Genomic DNA, 13,739 nt, shown 5'->3' with positions numbered 1-13,739 from the left:
CCACCATCAGTGTCAACTTTCTACGTAGATATTTTTCCATGCATTAATTTTGGTGTTTATTTTATAAGGAATTGATTAATAAATGGAACTGAATACATTTTTAAAGGTATATCACAAAAAAAAAAGCACCATGGACAGAGTTAAAAAAAAAAATCAGCTGCCAGACTGGTAAGATACTTGTGCAACATGTATCACAGCAGGCTTGTCCTCCTAACATATAGCATCTTCTAAAAAATTGAGGGAAAAACAACCTAAACTTGATAGAATTAACAGAGCTTGCACAGAGAAGATACAGTGATAGCCCTCAGATATATGGAAAATATGAAACTTAAAAATGAGGAATATTGATTAAAATAGAACTCAGATATATTTGGTTCACTGATCAGATAAGCAAAAATTAAAAAGTCTGACTATACAGTTTTCTGAGGCTCTGAAGAATCAGCCACTTTCACAGTTTTTCTTACTGTTTTTTACATATTTTTGCACATTTATTGTTTGAATTTTTCCTGTGGGTATTGGTATAAACTTCAGTATGCAGTTTAAAAAAAATCTTAATAGTCTTGGGGGCTGGAGCCGTAGTATAGTAGGTAGGTCATAAGTCTTGGATGCATCCAACTTGGATTTGATCCCCGGTGCCTCATATGGTTTCCTGAGCATTGTCAGGAGTGATCCCTGAATGCAGAGCCAGGAGTAAGCCTTGAGCACAGCCCCGTGTGGTTCTAAAACATACAAAAGTCTTACTAGTCTTCTTTGGGAGGTTGGAGAGTCACACCCAACAATGCTTGGGGGACCACATGGAATGCCAGAGATTGTACTTGAATTGACTGTGTGCATGGCAAGCACCCTTCCCACTGTGCTATCTCTCCAGCCCCCTGCTAGTTCTTTTGGGGGTGAGAATGCTCCTAGGAAGTGCTCCTGGGACTCAGGGGGCCAGTTCTCTCCTAAGTAGTGTTAGTTTTGAGCTAGGATATGGAGATGCTGCTGTGCTGCTCAGATCCCTGTGGTACAATGGGCCACCTCGGCCACCCCAGTGGGAGCTGAGTGCCACATCTGATGGTGTCAGGGCTTTTCCAGGGCTACAGCCTGCAATGCTTGGGGGACCGTGTAAGTGTCAAAGATTGAATTGGACTTGGGTGTACCTTGGCCTATGTGTTATGTCCCCAGCTTCCTTATTAGTGTATATTTAAAATTATATTAAAGTCAGAAATTAATTTAGGGAGGTAGTAATATTATATAGGAACAAAAGTGTAGAGTGAAAAAAGGAATGAGGACAAGGCCTTAGAATTCTCTGCTGTTTAGAAACAAAGATTCAGAGTGGGAAACTTTAAAGAAATGACCAATGAAGTAAAAGTCATAAGATGATGGTTTTAAAGGGGTTGGTCGTGCCAAATGTGCTGAGAGGTGCATTCACACATTATAGGTTGAATACATAATTAAGAGCCAGCATTACCAGGCCTTCTGCGGACATAAACAGGCATATAAACATTAAGTTAGACTAACTCTGTCATCAAGATAATATTGTCTAAAAAGAAGTACAAAACATTTGCACAATACTTTTAGATTATGAGGAGGTAGGCGAGGCTTGTTTTGTAATGCGTGTAGAAGATTTTGTGTTTGTTTGGGGCTATGCCTGATGGTGCTTGGACCACTATGAGCTCAGTTTTGACTGATTGCTCCCAGTGGTGCTCAGGAACCATGTGGTTCTGAGGTGGAAGCAGGATCTATTGCCTGTGCTCCTACCCTTTGAACTGTCTTCCTTGTCCCTGTAGAAGATTTTGTCATTCTTGTCGTGGTGTTTGGGGGCTACCCCCTGTGATGAGGCTTGGGAGCCAAGATCTTCACTGTGTCCTGGGTCCCCACAGTGCTGGGCATCAAAACCAGGTCCTCATATATGTGGCACTTGTCCTTTTCACTTGAGCAACAGTTTGACCTACAAGTGGCATATTTTAAATATTTATTAGTTGACTGATAAAACCAAAATACTCTCTCAGAGATAAATTTCTCTATTTAGTTGTCTTATACCTAGCGGTGCTTGGGGGCCTTAGGACTACATTCAGTGTGCTCAGGGATTAAAATAAGCCTCCTGCATATCAGGCATGAATGCAGTGTCAGCCTTTTGAAATATTTCCTAGCCCCAGATTAAATATTTTTGCTGTCAGAGTAAATGACACCATCAGTGAAGGAGAATAGAGTGACCAGAAAATCTGAAACATGCCATCAAGAGTTTATTAGGGAGAAGGTGACTTCTATTAGAAGACATGGAAGGAAACTTCCTAGAATAAACTGCAGCACCACAAGAGGAAAAAACATGCTCTGGGTTGAGAGAGATTATCTGTGCATATTTTGTTTATATAGATAATTGATAGTCTTTCAAAAGTTATACTCATTATACTCATGTTAGGCACTATAGAGCATATGAAAGTATTTAAGTATTATTTGTACTCTTAATGAACTGCATGTCACCTCTTTCCAGAACATTTTGAAATATTATAACATGGACTAGTAAATAAAGAATGTGGTGGGTTTAGAACCACCTATTTTTAGTTTTTAAAAATATGTATTTTGTGTATTTTGTATGTTTGGAAACTTGCATTGTTTTCAGGAGTGAAATGTTAATGCTTTAGGGGTACAATGTTACCAAAGTGCCAATATTGCTCAACCATTGTCAGTTTTGGCGCACTTATTCCCACTCCAGGCAGTTTTAAAATGGTACAATCCTGAGGTTTAATCGAGATGGTTTTATCAGACTATAGAATGCATAAGTTTTTTTAATAGTCTCAGTTCTTTTAAAACAGTGCACATAACTGTTCCTGACATTGCTCCCTTTCTCCCATTGAATTCAGCTAGAGTTTAATTCCTAAATTGTGGTAAACCTATGTAGATTTAAAAAAAGGTGTATATATTGTATGAACATATAATAAATCCACATTGCCTGTTGACTTCAGTTAATGCTCCGAGTAGTCTCATGCCATTATCATAGTTATGCATATATAACTCTTACCAGAATTATTTCATTATTATTATTAATATATTTTGTTATATATTAGGCTAGGTGCTTGCAATACTGTTGACATTCATGGATTTGGTGAATACAGTTACTCCACCTCACCACCGCTAAAGTGCCCAGGTCCCCCTCCCATCCCCCCTCATGTTTCTGAGTACCCCCAGTCCATCTTGTTTTACTTACCTTAATCTATACTTTAGAATATATTATAAATATGAGTACTGTTTTTCTGGTGGGTGGAAGGGTAGTGCCACACCTAGCGGTGCTCAGGGCTTACTTCTGACTCTGTGCTCAAGGATCACTACTGGTAGACGTGGGGGACCATATGGTGGGGATCGAAACTTGGTTGGCTGCGTGCCAGGCAGGCATTTTACACTCTGTACTATTACTCCATCCCTAAATATGAGGACTTTCAATTTCTTACTTTCTTTCCCTCTTTAATAAGCAAGAAACCATGAAGTCAAGTGCTATTTAATCCTTTTTTTAAAAAATATTTTGCTTAAACAGGGGAGCAGTTTTATATATTTTATTTGTAAAAGATAGAGGTCATCTCATTTGTCACCATTTGTATCACCCTGGGGAATTAAGGTCTGATAAGAGGCTGAATTCACTTAAGTCCTTGAACCTCCAAAGTCTGTCCCACTAAGAATTTCTCATGCTAGCGGTACTTCTCGCATGAGTGTTGAATCTCTTGGGAGTGGAGATTCTATTAAAACTCTCAACTTTGGAAAATGCTTACTGACCTTCTTGTTCTCAGGGTATACTTTAGATCCACTCTTCTCTTTTGATTTTTGAAAAATACATTGCTATTTCCCTGACTGTGGATTACTTTTTTAATTTGAATTCTTTCATGTGTTATTTCACTTAATGAAATAAAGCTGTGACCAGTATAATTTTGCCACTGTAGTTTACTATTCTAATGAACTATCTGAGCAAGCTTTTTTTTTTCTTGTATTTTACCCTGTAACTGCCTAAATTGAAAGTTAACATTGTATGTAGACTCTTTATTTTCTCTGCAGGCAGTCACATTTGCATTCATGCCTTTCCTTTACCTTTTAATTGTATGGCAATAATTTTTTAAGCTGTATCTTTTAAATCTTTAAATATTTAAAATCTTGGGGCTGGAGCGATAGCACAGCGGGTAGGGCGTTTGCCTTGCACGCGGCCGACCCGGGTTCGAATCCCAGCATCCCATATGGTTCCCTGAGCACCGCCTGGAGTAATTCCTGAGTGTAGAACCAGGAGTAACCCCTGTGCATCGACGGGTGTGACCCAAAAAGAAAAAAAAAAAAATTTAAAATCTTAAAATGTGTTCCATTTCTTTATTCTATACTTTTATTTTTCTGTCATTCCTCGACACTTTTTCTCTAAAGTATAAGATCCTTGAAGGTATTTACCATTCAACATTCTTCTGTCAGCCAGTAGTACTGCATAATGCCCGTATTAAGCACAGACTTGTGAAAAACAGAGATTCTTCAGAGCCTAACTTAGTTTGCTTCTCCTGGCTATTGAATTTAGAAAGCATTTTGAACACAATGAGACTTCAATAGGAAAATGGAAAATATAATAGAGCAATAAATTGGAGTGACCCAGATGAAGGTCATAACTGAACTTGAAAATACACTAGATTTGGGGACTAGAGAAATGATACGGGAGTTAGGCATGTACCTTGCATGTGTCTAACTCCAGTTCTGTCCCTGGTACCACAGGTGTGGCTGTGGTGGCCCCTGACCACCACTGGAAGAGCCCAGGTAGTCCCCCATACCACAGGGCCCAAGCAGCACTACATTGTATACTCAGGCCCTCCTTCACATTGAACCGCTCGCCCCGTTGTCGGGAATTGCTGGGTTTGGACACGTATGTGTCCTCAGCACTGCTCAGAAATAGCACACTAAGTTTGTTCAGCATATGAAACAGAAGAAACATTTAGGGACTTGAAGACAAGGGTAGTGGCACTCATCCAATGAGTAGCAATGAAAAGGATAAAAAAATATGAAAATGAGTCAAAGACCTAATGGAACAGCATCAAATAAGCTATCATTTGCAATCCAGGGTTCCTGAAAGATAAGAGAAAGATGGCAGAAATTTTTTTCTAAGAAGTAATGGCTGAAAATTTGCTAACTTGGGATGGACAAATAGGACCCACAGAGTCTAAATGAGATGAGACCAAAGACTCACACAAAGATACATTGTAACTAAATTAGAAATTTTTTTTTGAGAATTGAGAATCTTAAAAACAGCAAGAGAAGAGCAGATTATTAAGTAAAAGGCAACTTCCATAAGATTATCAGCTGGTTTTTCAGCAGAAACTATTCAGACCAGACATAGTGGCATGATATATTCAAAGTGCTAAAAGAAAAAAAACATTAAATGAAATAATGCTTTACTTAGTAAAGTTATTGTTTATAATCTGAAAGAGATAGTTTTCCAGACAAAAAGATGTAGGAATTCAGCTTTACTCAGTCAACTTTATAGGAAATGTTAAAAGACATTTTTATTCAGAAAAGGGTACTACTTAGCAACAAGCAAAATTGAAGGTATAAATCTTACTCACAAAGGTAAATATGACCTAATGATAATGGATTAGTTTATTTTAAAGCTAGTATGAAGGTTAGGAGATAAAAGTAGTACAAATAACTACAATAAAAGATATACAAGATAAAAAGATATATAATAAAAATGGGGAAAATAAAAATGTAGATCTTTAGAATATTTCAGATATGTTATTAACTTGAGTTAGACTCAAGATATTTTAATCCTTGTGGTAATTAGAAAGTAAGATCTATATAGTAGATAGAAGTTAATGAAAAAGTAATCTGTACATAACATTAAAGACAGTCATTCACTAGTAGAATTGTACAAGAAAAAAAACCTGCAACCCCATAAAAAAAAATAGGGAGAAGAGATGAACAGAAGCTTTCTCAAAAAAGAAATACAAATAGCCAAAAGGCACATGAAAAAGATGCACTATATCACTAATCATCAGGGAGATGCAAATCAAAACAACAATGAGATATCATCTCACATCACAGAGACTGGCACACATCCAAAAGAATAAGAACAAGCAGTGCTGGCGCAGATATGGGGAGACAGGGACTCTCTTTCACTGTTGGTGAGAATGCCAACTTCTCCAGTCTTCTTGGAAAACAATATGGGCATTCCTGCAAAAAACTAGAAATTGAGCTTCCATATGAACCTGCAATATCACACTTCTGGGAATATACCCTGAGTATATTCAAAAAAGTACAGTAGTAATGACATCTGCACCTGTATGGCCATTGCAGCACTGTTCACAATAGCCAGAATCTGGAAACAACCTGCATGTCTGAGTACAGACAACTGGTTAAAGAAACTTTGGTACATCTACACAGTGGAGTACTATGCAGCTGTTAGGAAAGATGAAGTCATGTAATTTGCTTATAAATGGATGGTCATGGGGAATATCATGCTAAGTAAAATGGGTCAGAAAGAGAGGGACAGACATAGAATGACAGCACTCATTTGTGGAATATAAAACAACATAATATGAGACTGACACCCAATGACAGTAGAGACAAGGGCCAAGAATATTGCTCCATGATTAGAACCCTGCCTCATGAGCTGGGCGAAAAGGCAGCTGGAATAGAGAAGGGATCACTAATTCAATGATGGTTGGAGGGATCATTCGGGATGGGAGATGTGTGCTGAAAATAGATAAAGGACAAGACGTGATAGCCTCTCAGTATCTATCTATATTGAAACCATAATGTGCCAAAGTAGAGAGAGAGAGTATGGGAGAAATTGTCTGCCATAGAGGCAGGGGGAGGGCTGTGATGCGGGGGAATACTGGGGACAATGGTGGTGGAAAATGTGCACTGGTGGAAGGATTGGGTGTTCTTCATTGTATGACTAAAACTCAAACATGAAAGCTGTGTAACTGTATCTTACGGTGATTCAATAAAAAAAAAAGACAGTCATTAAGCAAAAATAGAAGAGAGCAAGAGAAAGATATAGTAAATGAAAGGAACAACAGAATAACCAAGAACCAGTAAACAAAATGCAGTAAGTATATGCTTTCAAATAATTACTTCAGATGTAGCACTGTAGCACTGTCCTCCCATTGTTCATAGATTTGCTTGAGTGGGCACCAGTAACGTCTCCATTGTGAGACTTGTTGTTACTGTTTTTGGCGTATCGAATATGCCATGGGGAGCTTGCCAGGCTCTTCCGTACAGGTGGGATACTCTATACTCTCTGTAGCTTGCCAGGCTCTCTGAGAGGGATGGAGGAATAGATCTGGGTTGGCTGCATGCAAGGCAAACACCCTACTCGTGCTATAGCTCCAGCCACTTCAAATGTTAATAATTAAATTCTACACTCAAATGACAGAGTTTCAGAATGTATTAACAAAAGTAAAATGGGCTGGAGAGGTAGGCCCTTGTTTTGTGTGATGCTAATTCTGCTTCATTTCCAGTACTGCATATGGTCCTCTGAGCACAGAGTCAGGAGTAAATTCTGAGCTCTCCAGATGTGCTTCCCTCCCTGCCAATTAAAACTAAACAACACAACCAATTTATATTAAGTTACCTACAAGAGAGGCAAGCTACTGAGGGTATTCTGCCCACACGGCAGAGCCTGACAAGCTCCCTGTGGTGTATTTGATACGCTCCGTGGCGTATTTGAGCAACAACAAGTCTCACAAAGGAGATGTTACTGGTGCCTGCTTGAGCAAATCGATGAATAACGGGAGGACAGTGCTACAGTGCTACTTACAAGAGAATCATTGAAGTTAGAACACATACTAAAAGTAAAGAGATGAAAAAGTGTATTATGCAAGTGGAAAACAAGAGAAATCTGGAATGCTGTACTTAGAGTATGTAAACTTCAAAACAAGAAGTGAAAGGACTTTGAAATAAGAAGTGAAACACTGTAATCTTTACATTAGATATACAAGGATCATAAATGATCTTTTCAATCTGACAGCAAAAGCGAAGGAAACAAAGACAAAAATATACAAGTGGGTCTATGTGAAACTCAAAATCTCTATACAGTAATAGAAATCCTTAACGACATAAAAAGATAATATACTGAAGATGAAAGAATACTCCGATAGTATTTGCAAATAGTAGATCTGAATTGACTTTTTTAAAAAAGAAGATAAATAGATGGTGAATAGATGTATAAAAAGATATGTACCATCACTATCAGTGCAAAACAAAATCAAAACCACAATATCTCCATATTCATTAGAATGACTTATTAAAAAGATAGATTATAATAACAGGAGTGGCTGAGAATGTAGAGAAAAAAGGACCCTCTCTGTTAATGAGATGTAAATTGATGCAGTCACTTGCTCAAAATTCGAATGGGTGGACCGTGTGATCCATTAGTTCCATTTCTGGGTTTTTATCTGAAGAAAATTAAAATATTGTAATAATAGCCTACCTCCTTGTTCATTGCAGTATTCTTTGATAGCAGTATTGTGGGGGAAAAAAGTGTTGATTGATTAATGAAAAATAAGTCATGATGTAACAGTACTTAATCTTTTAAAAGTATGGAATCTTGGAATATTATATGACTTAAACCAAATTATGAACAACTTTGTAACTGTGCATCTCACAGTTACTATGTGTATGATTCAGTTTAAAAAAAGTATGAAACTTTGCTGTTTGGCACAGAATAACTTGAGGTCATTATGGTAAGTGTTATAAATCAAAGACAAGTGTCAAATGATCTTATTTAGTGGGAAAGTATAATGGTAGTGGGATTGGTATCGGAATATTGAATATAGTAAATCATTGTGAACAACTTTATAAAAATAAAAGATTAAAGAATAAATAAAAAATGGTCTTATTTATATCCGGATCTTAACAACCACCATGACCAAAAACATAGAAAAAAGTTGGTAGAATATTTGAATTTTTTTCAAGAAGATAAACAGGTAGACCTATAGATGTATAAAAAGATATGTAAGTAACATCACTGTCACACATTGACCAGATAGATTGGTGGTTGCCAGAGATGGGCTTAAGGGAGGCAGAATGAGTAAAGGGATAAAAAGGTACAAACATACAGTTAAAAATATATGGGGATATAATAGACAGTGTGGTGACTGTAGTTAATAATAATATAATGTATATTAGAAATTTGGACTGGACCAAGGATAGCTAAAACAATTCTTGGGAAAAAGATGATGGGAGGCATCACCATCCCCAACCTCAAACTTTACTACAAAGCAGTAACAATTAAAACAGCATGGTACTGGAACAAAGGCAGAACCGTAGACCAATGGAACAGGGTGGAATATCCCTACACACAACCCCAAATGTATGACCATCTAATCTTTGATAAGGGAGCAAGAGATGTGAAGTGGAGCAAGGAAAGCCTCTTTAACAAATGGTGCTGGCACAACTGGACAACCACATGCAAAAAAATGGGTTTAGACCTTGACCTGACACCATGCACAAAAGTCAGATCAAAATGGATTAAAGACCTCAACATTAGACCACAAACCATAAGGTACATTGAAGACAAGGTCGGCGAAACCCTCCACAATATTGAAGATAAAGGTATCTTCAAAGGTGACACGGAACTAAGCAATCTAGTAAAAACAGAGATCAACAAATGGGACTACATTAAACTAAAAAGCTTCTGCACCGCAAGAGATACAGTGACCAGAATACAAAGACTATCCACAGAATGGGAAAGGATATTTACACAATACCCATCAGATAAGGGGTTGATATCAATGGTATATAAAGCACTGGTTGAACTCTACAAGAAGAAAACATCCAACCCCATCAAAAAATGGGGCGAAGAAATGAACAGAAACTTTACCAAGGAAGAAATACGAATGGCCAAAAGGCACATGAAAAAGTGCTCTGCATCACTAATCATCAGAGAGATGCAGATCAAAACAACTTTGAGATACCACCTCACACCACAGAGACTAGCACACATCCAAAAGAACAAAAGCAACCGCTGTTGGAGAGGATGTGGGGAGAAAGGGACCCTTCTTCACTGCTGGTGGGAATGCCGACTGGTTCAGCCCTTCTGGAAAACAATTTGGACGACTCTCAAAAAATTAGATATTGAATTCCCATTTGACCCAGCAATACCACTGCTGGGAATATATCCCAGAGAGGCAAAAAAGTACAATCGAAACAACATCTGCACATGTATGTTCATCGCAGCACTGTTTACAATAGCCAGAATCTGGAAAAAACCCGAATGCCCCAGAACGGATGACTGGTTGAGGAAACTTTGGTACATCTATACAATGGAATACTATGCAGCTGTTAGAAAAAAGGAGGTCAAGAATTTTGTAGTCGAGTGGATGGGCATGAAAAGTTTCATGCTGAGTGAAATGAGTCAGAAAGAGAGAGACAGACATAGAAAGATTGCACTCATCTATGGTATATAGAATAACAGAGTGGGAGACTAACACCCAAGAACTGTAGAAATAAGTACCAGGAGGTTGACTCCATGGCTTCGAGGCTGGCCTCACGTTCCGGGGAAAGGTCAACTCAGAGAAGCGATCACCAACTACATTGTAGTCGAAGGCCATGTGGGGGAAGGGAGTTGCGGGCTGAATGAGGGCTAGAGACTGAGCACAGCGGCCACTCAACACCTTTATTGCAAACCACAACAGCTAATTAGAGAGAGAAAACAGAAGGGAATGCCTTGCCACAGTGGCAGGGTGGGGTGGGGGGGAGATGGGATTGGGGAGGGTGGGAGGGACACTGGGTTTACGGGTGGTGGAGAATGGGCACTGGTGAAGGGATGGGTTCCCAAACTTTGTATGAGGGAAGTATAAGCACAAAAGTGTATAAATCTGTAACTGTACCCTCACGGTGATTCTCTAATTAAAAATAAATAAATTAAAAAAAAAAGAAATATTAGAAGTAGATTTACTTCAACTAATTCAGTAGACTACTAGCTGAGGAAAGAAGAAAGAAACAAACCCTTGATGGGATCCCAGCCTTAAGCGGATCTCCTAGTAATCTGGAGTAATATTTTAGATGAGATTGTGTTAATCTCCTGGAGGAGTAGTCTTAACCCTCTTTGTTGATTTGTTAATGTTCAATCCACCTTTTTGTCACCACCCTATGTGATTGCTATATAAACTAAGACTGTAAGAGAAGTAATGAAGAAGACACAGAAATGGGGAGAAGATACAGAATCAGAGAACAGAAGAAAAGTTGCTTGTCACATTGTCAGGCTAGGGGTGGTGCAGGAAGGAAACTAGGGACATTGAAGATAAGGAATGTACACTGGTAAAGTGATGGGTGTTGGAGCATTGTATGACTGAATGCCAATCAGGAACAACTTTGTAACTGTGTAGCTCATGATGATTCAATAAAAAATTTAACAAGGCAAAAACCTAAAAAAAAAAAAAAAAGAAAAAAAAAAGAAATTTGGACTGGAGTGATAGCTAAAATCACTCCATAGTGGGTAGGGCGTTTGCCTTACATGCAGCTGACCCAGGTTTGATTCCTCCATCCCTCTCAGAGAGCCTGGCAAGCTACCGAGAGTATCTCGCCCGCACAGCAGAGCCTTGGCAAGCTCCCCATAGTGTGTTTGATATGCCAAAAATAGTAACAACAAGTCTTACAGTGGAGATGTTACTGGTGCCCGCTTGAGCAAATCAATGAACAATGGGACAATAGTGCGATAGTGATATTAGAAATTTGCTCAGAAAGTTTCTAGACCAGAGAAATAGCATAAGGAGAGTATGACTTTTGCCTTGCATTCAGCCAACCAGAATTTCATCCCCAGCATGACAAACAGACCCCCAGGCACCATCAGGAGTGATCCCTGATTCCAGAGCCTTGGGTAAGCCCTAAGTACCGCCAAGCATGACCAAAAAAACCCAAAAATGAAACAAAAAAATTGCTCAGGAGTAAGTCTTAAAAGTTCTCACATCACTGACCATAGAGATAGTATAGGCACTTAGGTTGCTTGATTCAAATCCTGCAGATGTGTCCCCTGATCATAGGGCCAGAAGTGTCTCCTGAACACAAAGCCACTCAGTTTCCGAGTCCTGCTGGCTCGGCTCCCCACCAGGAAGAGTTCTCATCACAAGAAAGGTGTTGTTTCTTGACAGTGTGTGGGCACATGTTGATTAGACCAATGATAATCATTTGATAGTTTATGCAGATATTTAGTAATGCAGTACAATTGAAATTTATGTTGTATGTCAGTTATACCTTAATAAAAAAATAAATGCATTTTGAATGCTTTAAAATGTACTATCTGTCTTGAGAGACAAAAAAATAAAAATATTTAAATCAGAATTAACTTTTTTTTTCCCTCCAGATAACCATGATGATTACAGAGACTTCTGGTATGTCTTTGGCTCCTGTTGAGGATATTTTGAGTCGGATGTTGTTTGGCCGGCATCAGTTTTCAATATGTGAAAAGAAAGATGAAAAGAAAACTGAAAAAAAAAGTGAAGATAAATTGTCTGTCAATGGTACTGCTTCATCATCGTCAGATATTAAGATTGCTTCAGAGGTTAAGGCTAAAAAGAGTCATACTAAGAAAACCGAGTAAATTTATTTGATGAACTGTTAAAAGAAAACTTTTTTTCTTCTTTCACCTGTAAGATTGTGATAAATATTCCTATGTAAATGATGTGAAATAAGGATTATTTAACGACTGGAGGTGACTAAAAGAAAGAACTTTCTGTTTCAGGGAGCTATCCCTTGTGGATTATAATTCTTGAGTGATACGAGATATCATGTAAAATTGTTTTTCTAAGTTATAAATAAGATTCTATGACGATTATTTTTATAGTTTTATATTTATGAAAGACGATAGATTTTTGGAGAGGGCATATTTAAGTTAGAAATTTATGTTTAAAAGTATTAACTGTAAACACCAGCAGGGATTATACTTTTTACTTGCTTAAAAATTCTGTGGGGGAGGACTTTTGATACAGTTTTGGAATGTTAAGATACTTCTTTTTAATATTGTGACACATTATTTAAGAGTTCTATATTATATTTGATATAGTTAAAAACTTTAAAATTAATGTTATTAATTATTGACAGTTTTGAAGTGTGGTTCTCTGTATAGTTAAAATGATAGGAATCTTGTTTTATACTTGTATTAAAAGCAAATTGTTAAAATAACTTATTTAGTACCAATGGAGAATTATTTTTTTATGTTTTTTCTGTAAGAATTTTTTGTTTTAGTCATACTGATTTGCATCACTGTTAATTATGGGGATTTATGCATATGATATCCTAACCCCATACACTCCACCAGTGTCCGCTTCCCTCCTGTTGTGGCAAAGGCCCCCCAGTTCTCCACGGTGCCCCTCCCACACCCTCCCAAACCTCTATCCCACATCCCTGCCATGGTTTTCTCAGTTCTGTAGACCAGTTCTCATGTTAGCTGCTTAGGGTCAGCATGTCATTAGTCTTAGAGAATGTCTCATCTGCACTGGAGAAGAATGTGTACTCATCTTTTGTGGGTTAAAGGTCCCTATATATGTTTGCTAGGCCCTTTTCCTCACTTCTTTCTTCAAGGCCAAAATTTCCTTTTTGAGTTTTAGATTATTTGATCTATCAAGTAGTGATAATGGGGCATTTAAAGTCTCTAGCTGCTTTTTGTTTGTTTGTTTCTGTCAATATCTTCCTTCAGGTCTACTTAGTTTAAAATATGTTGGTGGTCCATCATTGGGTACATTTATATTTAGTGTGTGAATTCTTCTTAAAGTATTGATCCTTATTAGGAAATGACCATCCTC

The 13,739-nt window shown here is 37.9% G+C and overlaps 1 protein-coding gene across 1 annotated transcript in view; it reads left to right on the top strand.

The window, feature by feature from the left end:
• Positions 1-13,107, top strand: part of TMEM38B (transmembrane protein 38B) — a 43,017-nt gene extending 29,910 nt beyond the window's left edge. Inside the window, exon 6 of the mRNA XM_004600445.2 lies at positions 12,302-13,107. Coding sequence (XP_004600502.2) covers positions 12,302-12,538 — 237 coding nt within the window. The 3' untranslated portion in view covers positions 12,539-13,107. The remainder of the gene's footprint in view (positions 1-12,301) is intronic.
• The last annotated feature ends 632 nt before the right edge of the window (positions 13,108-13,739 follow it).

Source organism: Sorex araneus, chromosome 1 (genome assembly GCF_027595985.1).
Source record: "Sorex araneus isolate mSorAra2 chromosome 1, mSorAra2.pri, whole genome shotgun sequence".
In the NCBI taxonomy this organism is placed as follows: Eukaryota; Metazoa; Chordata; class Mammalia; order Eulipotyphla; family Soricidae; genus Sorex; species Sorex araneus.
The sequence above is the reverse complement of the archived record's forward strand: the minus strand, read 5'-3'. Positions and strand labels throughout refer to the sequence as shown.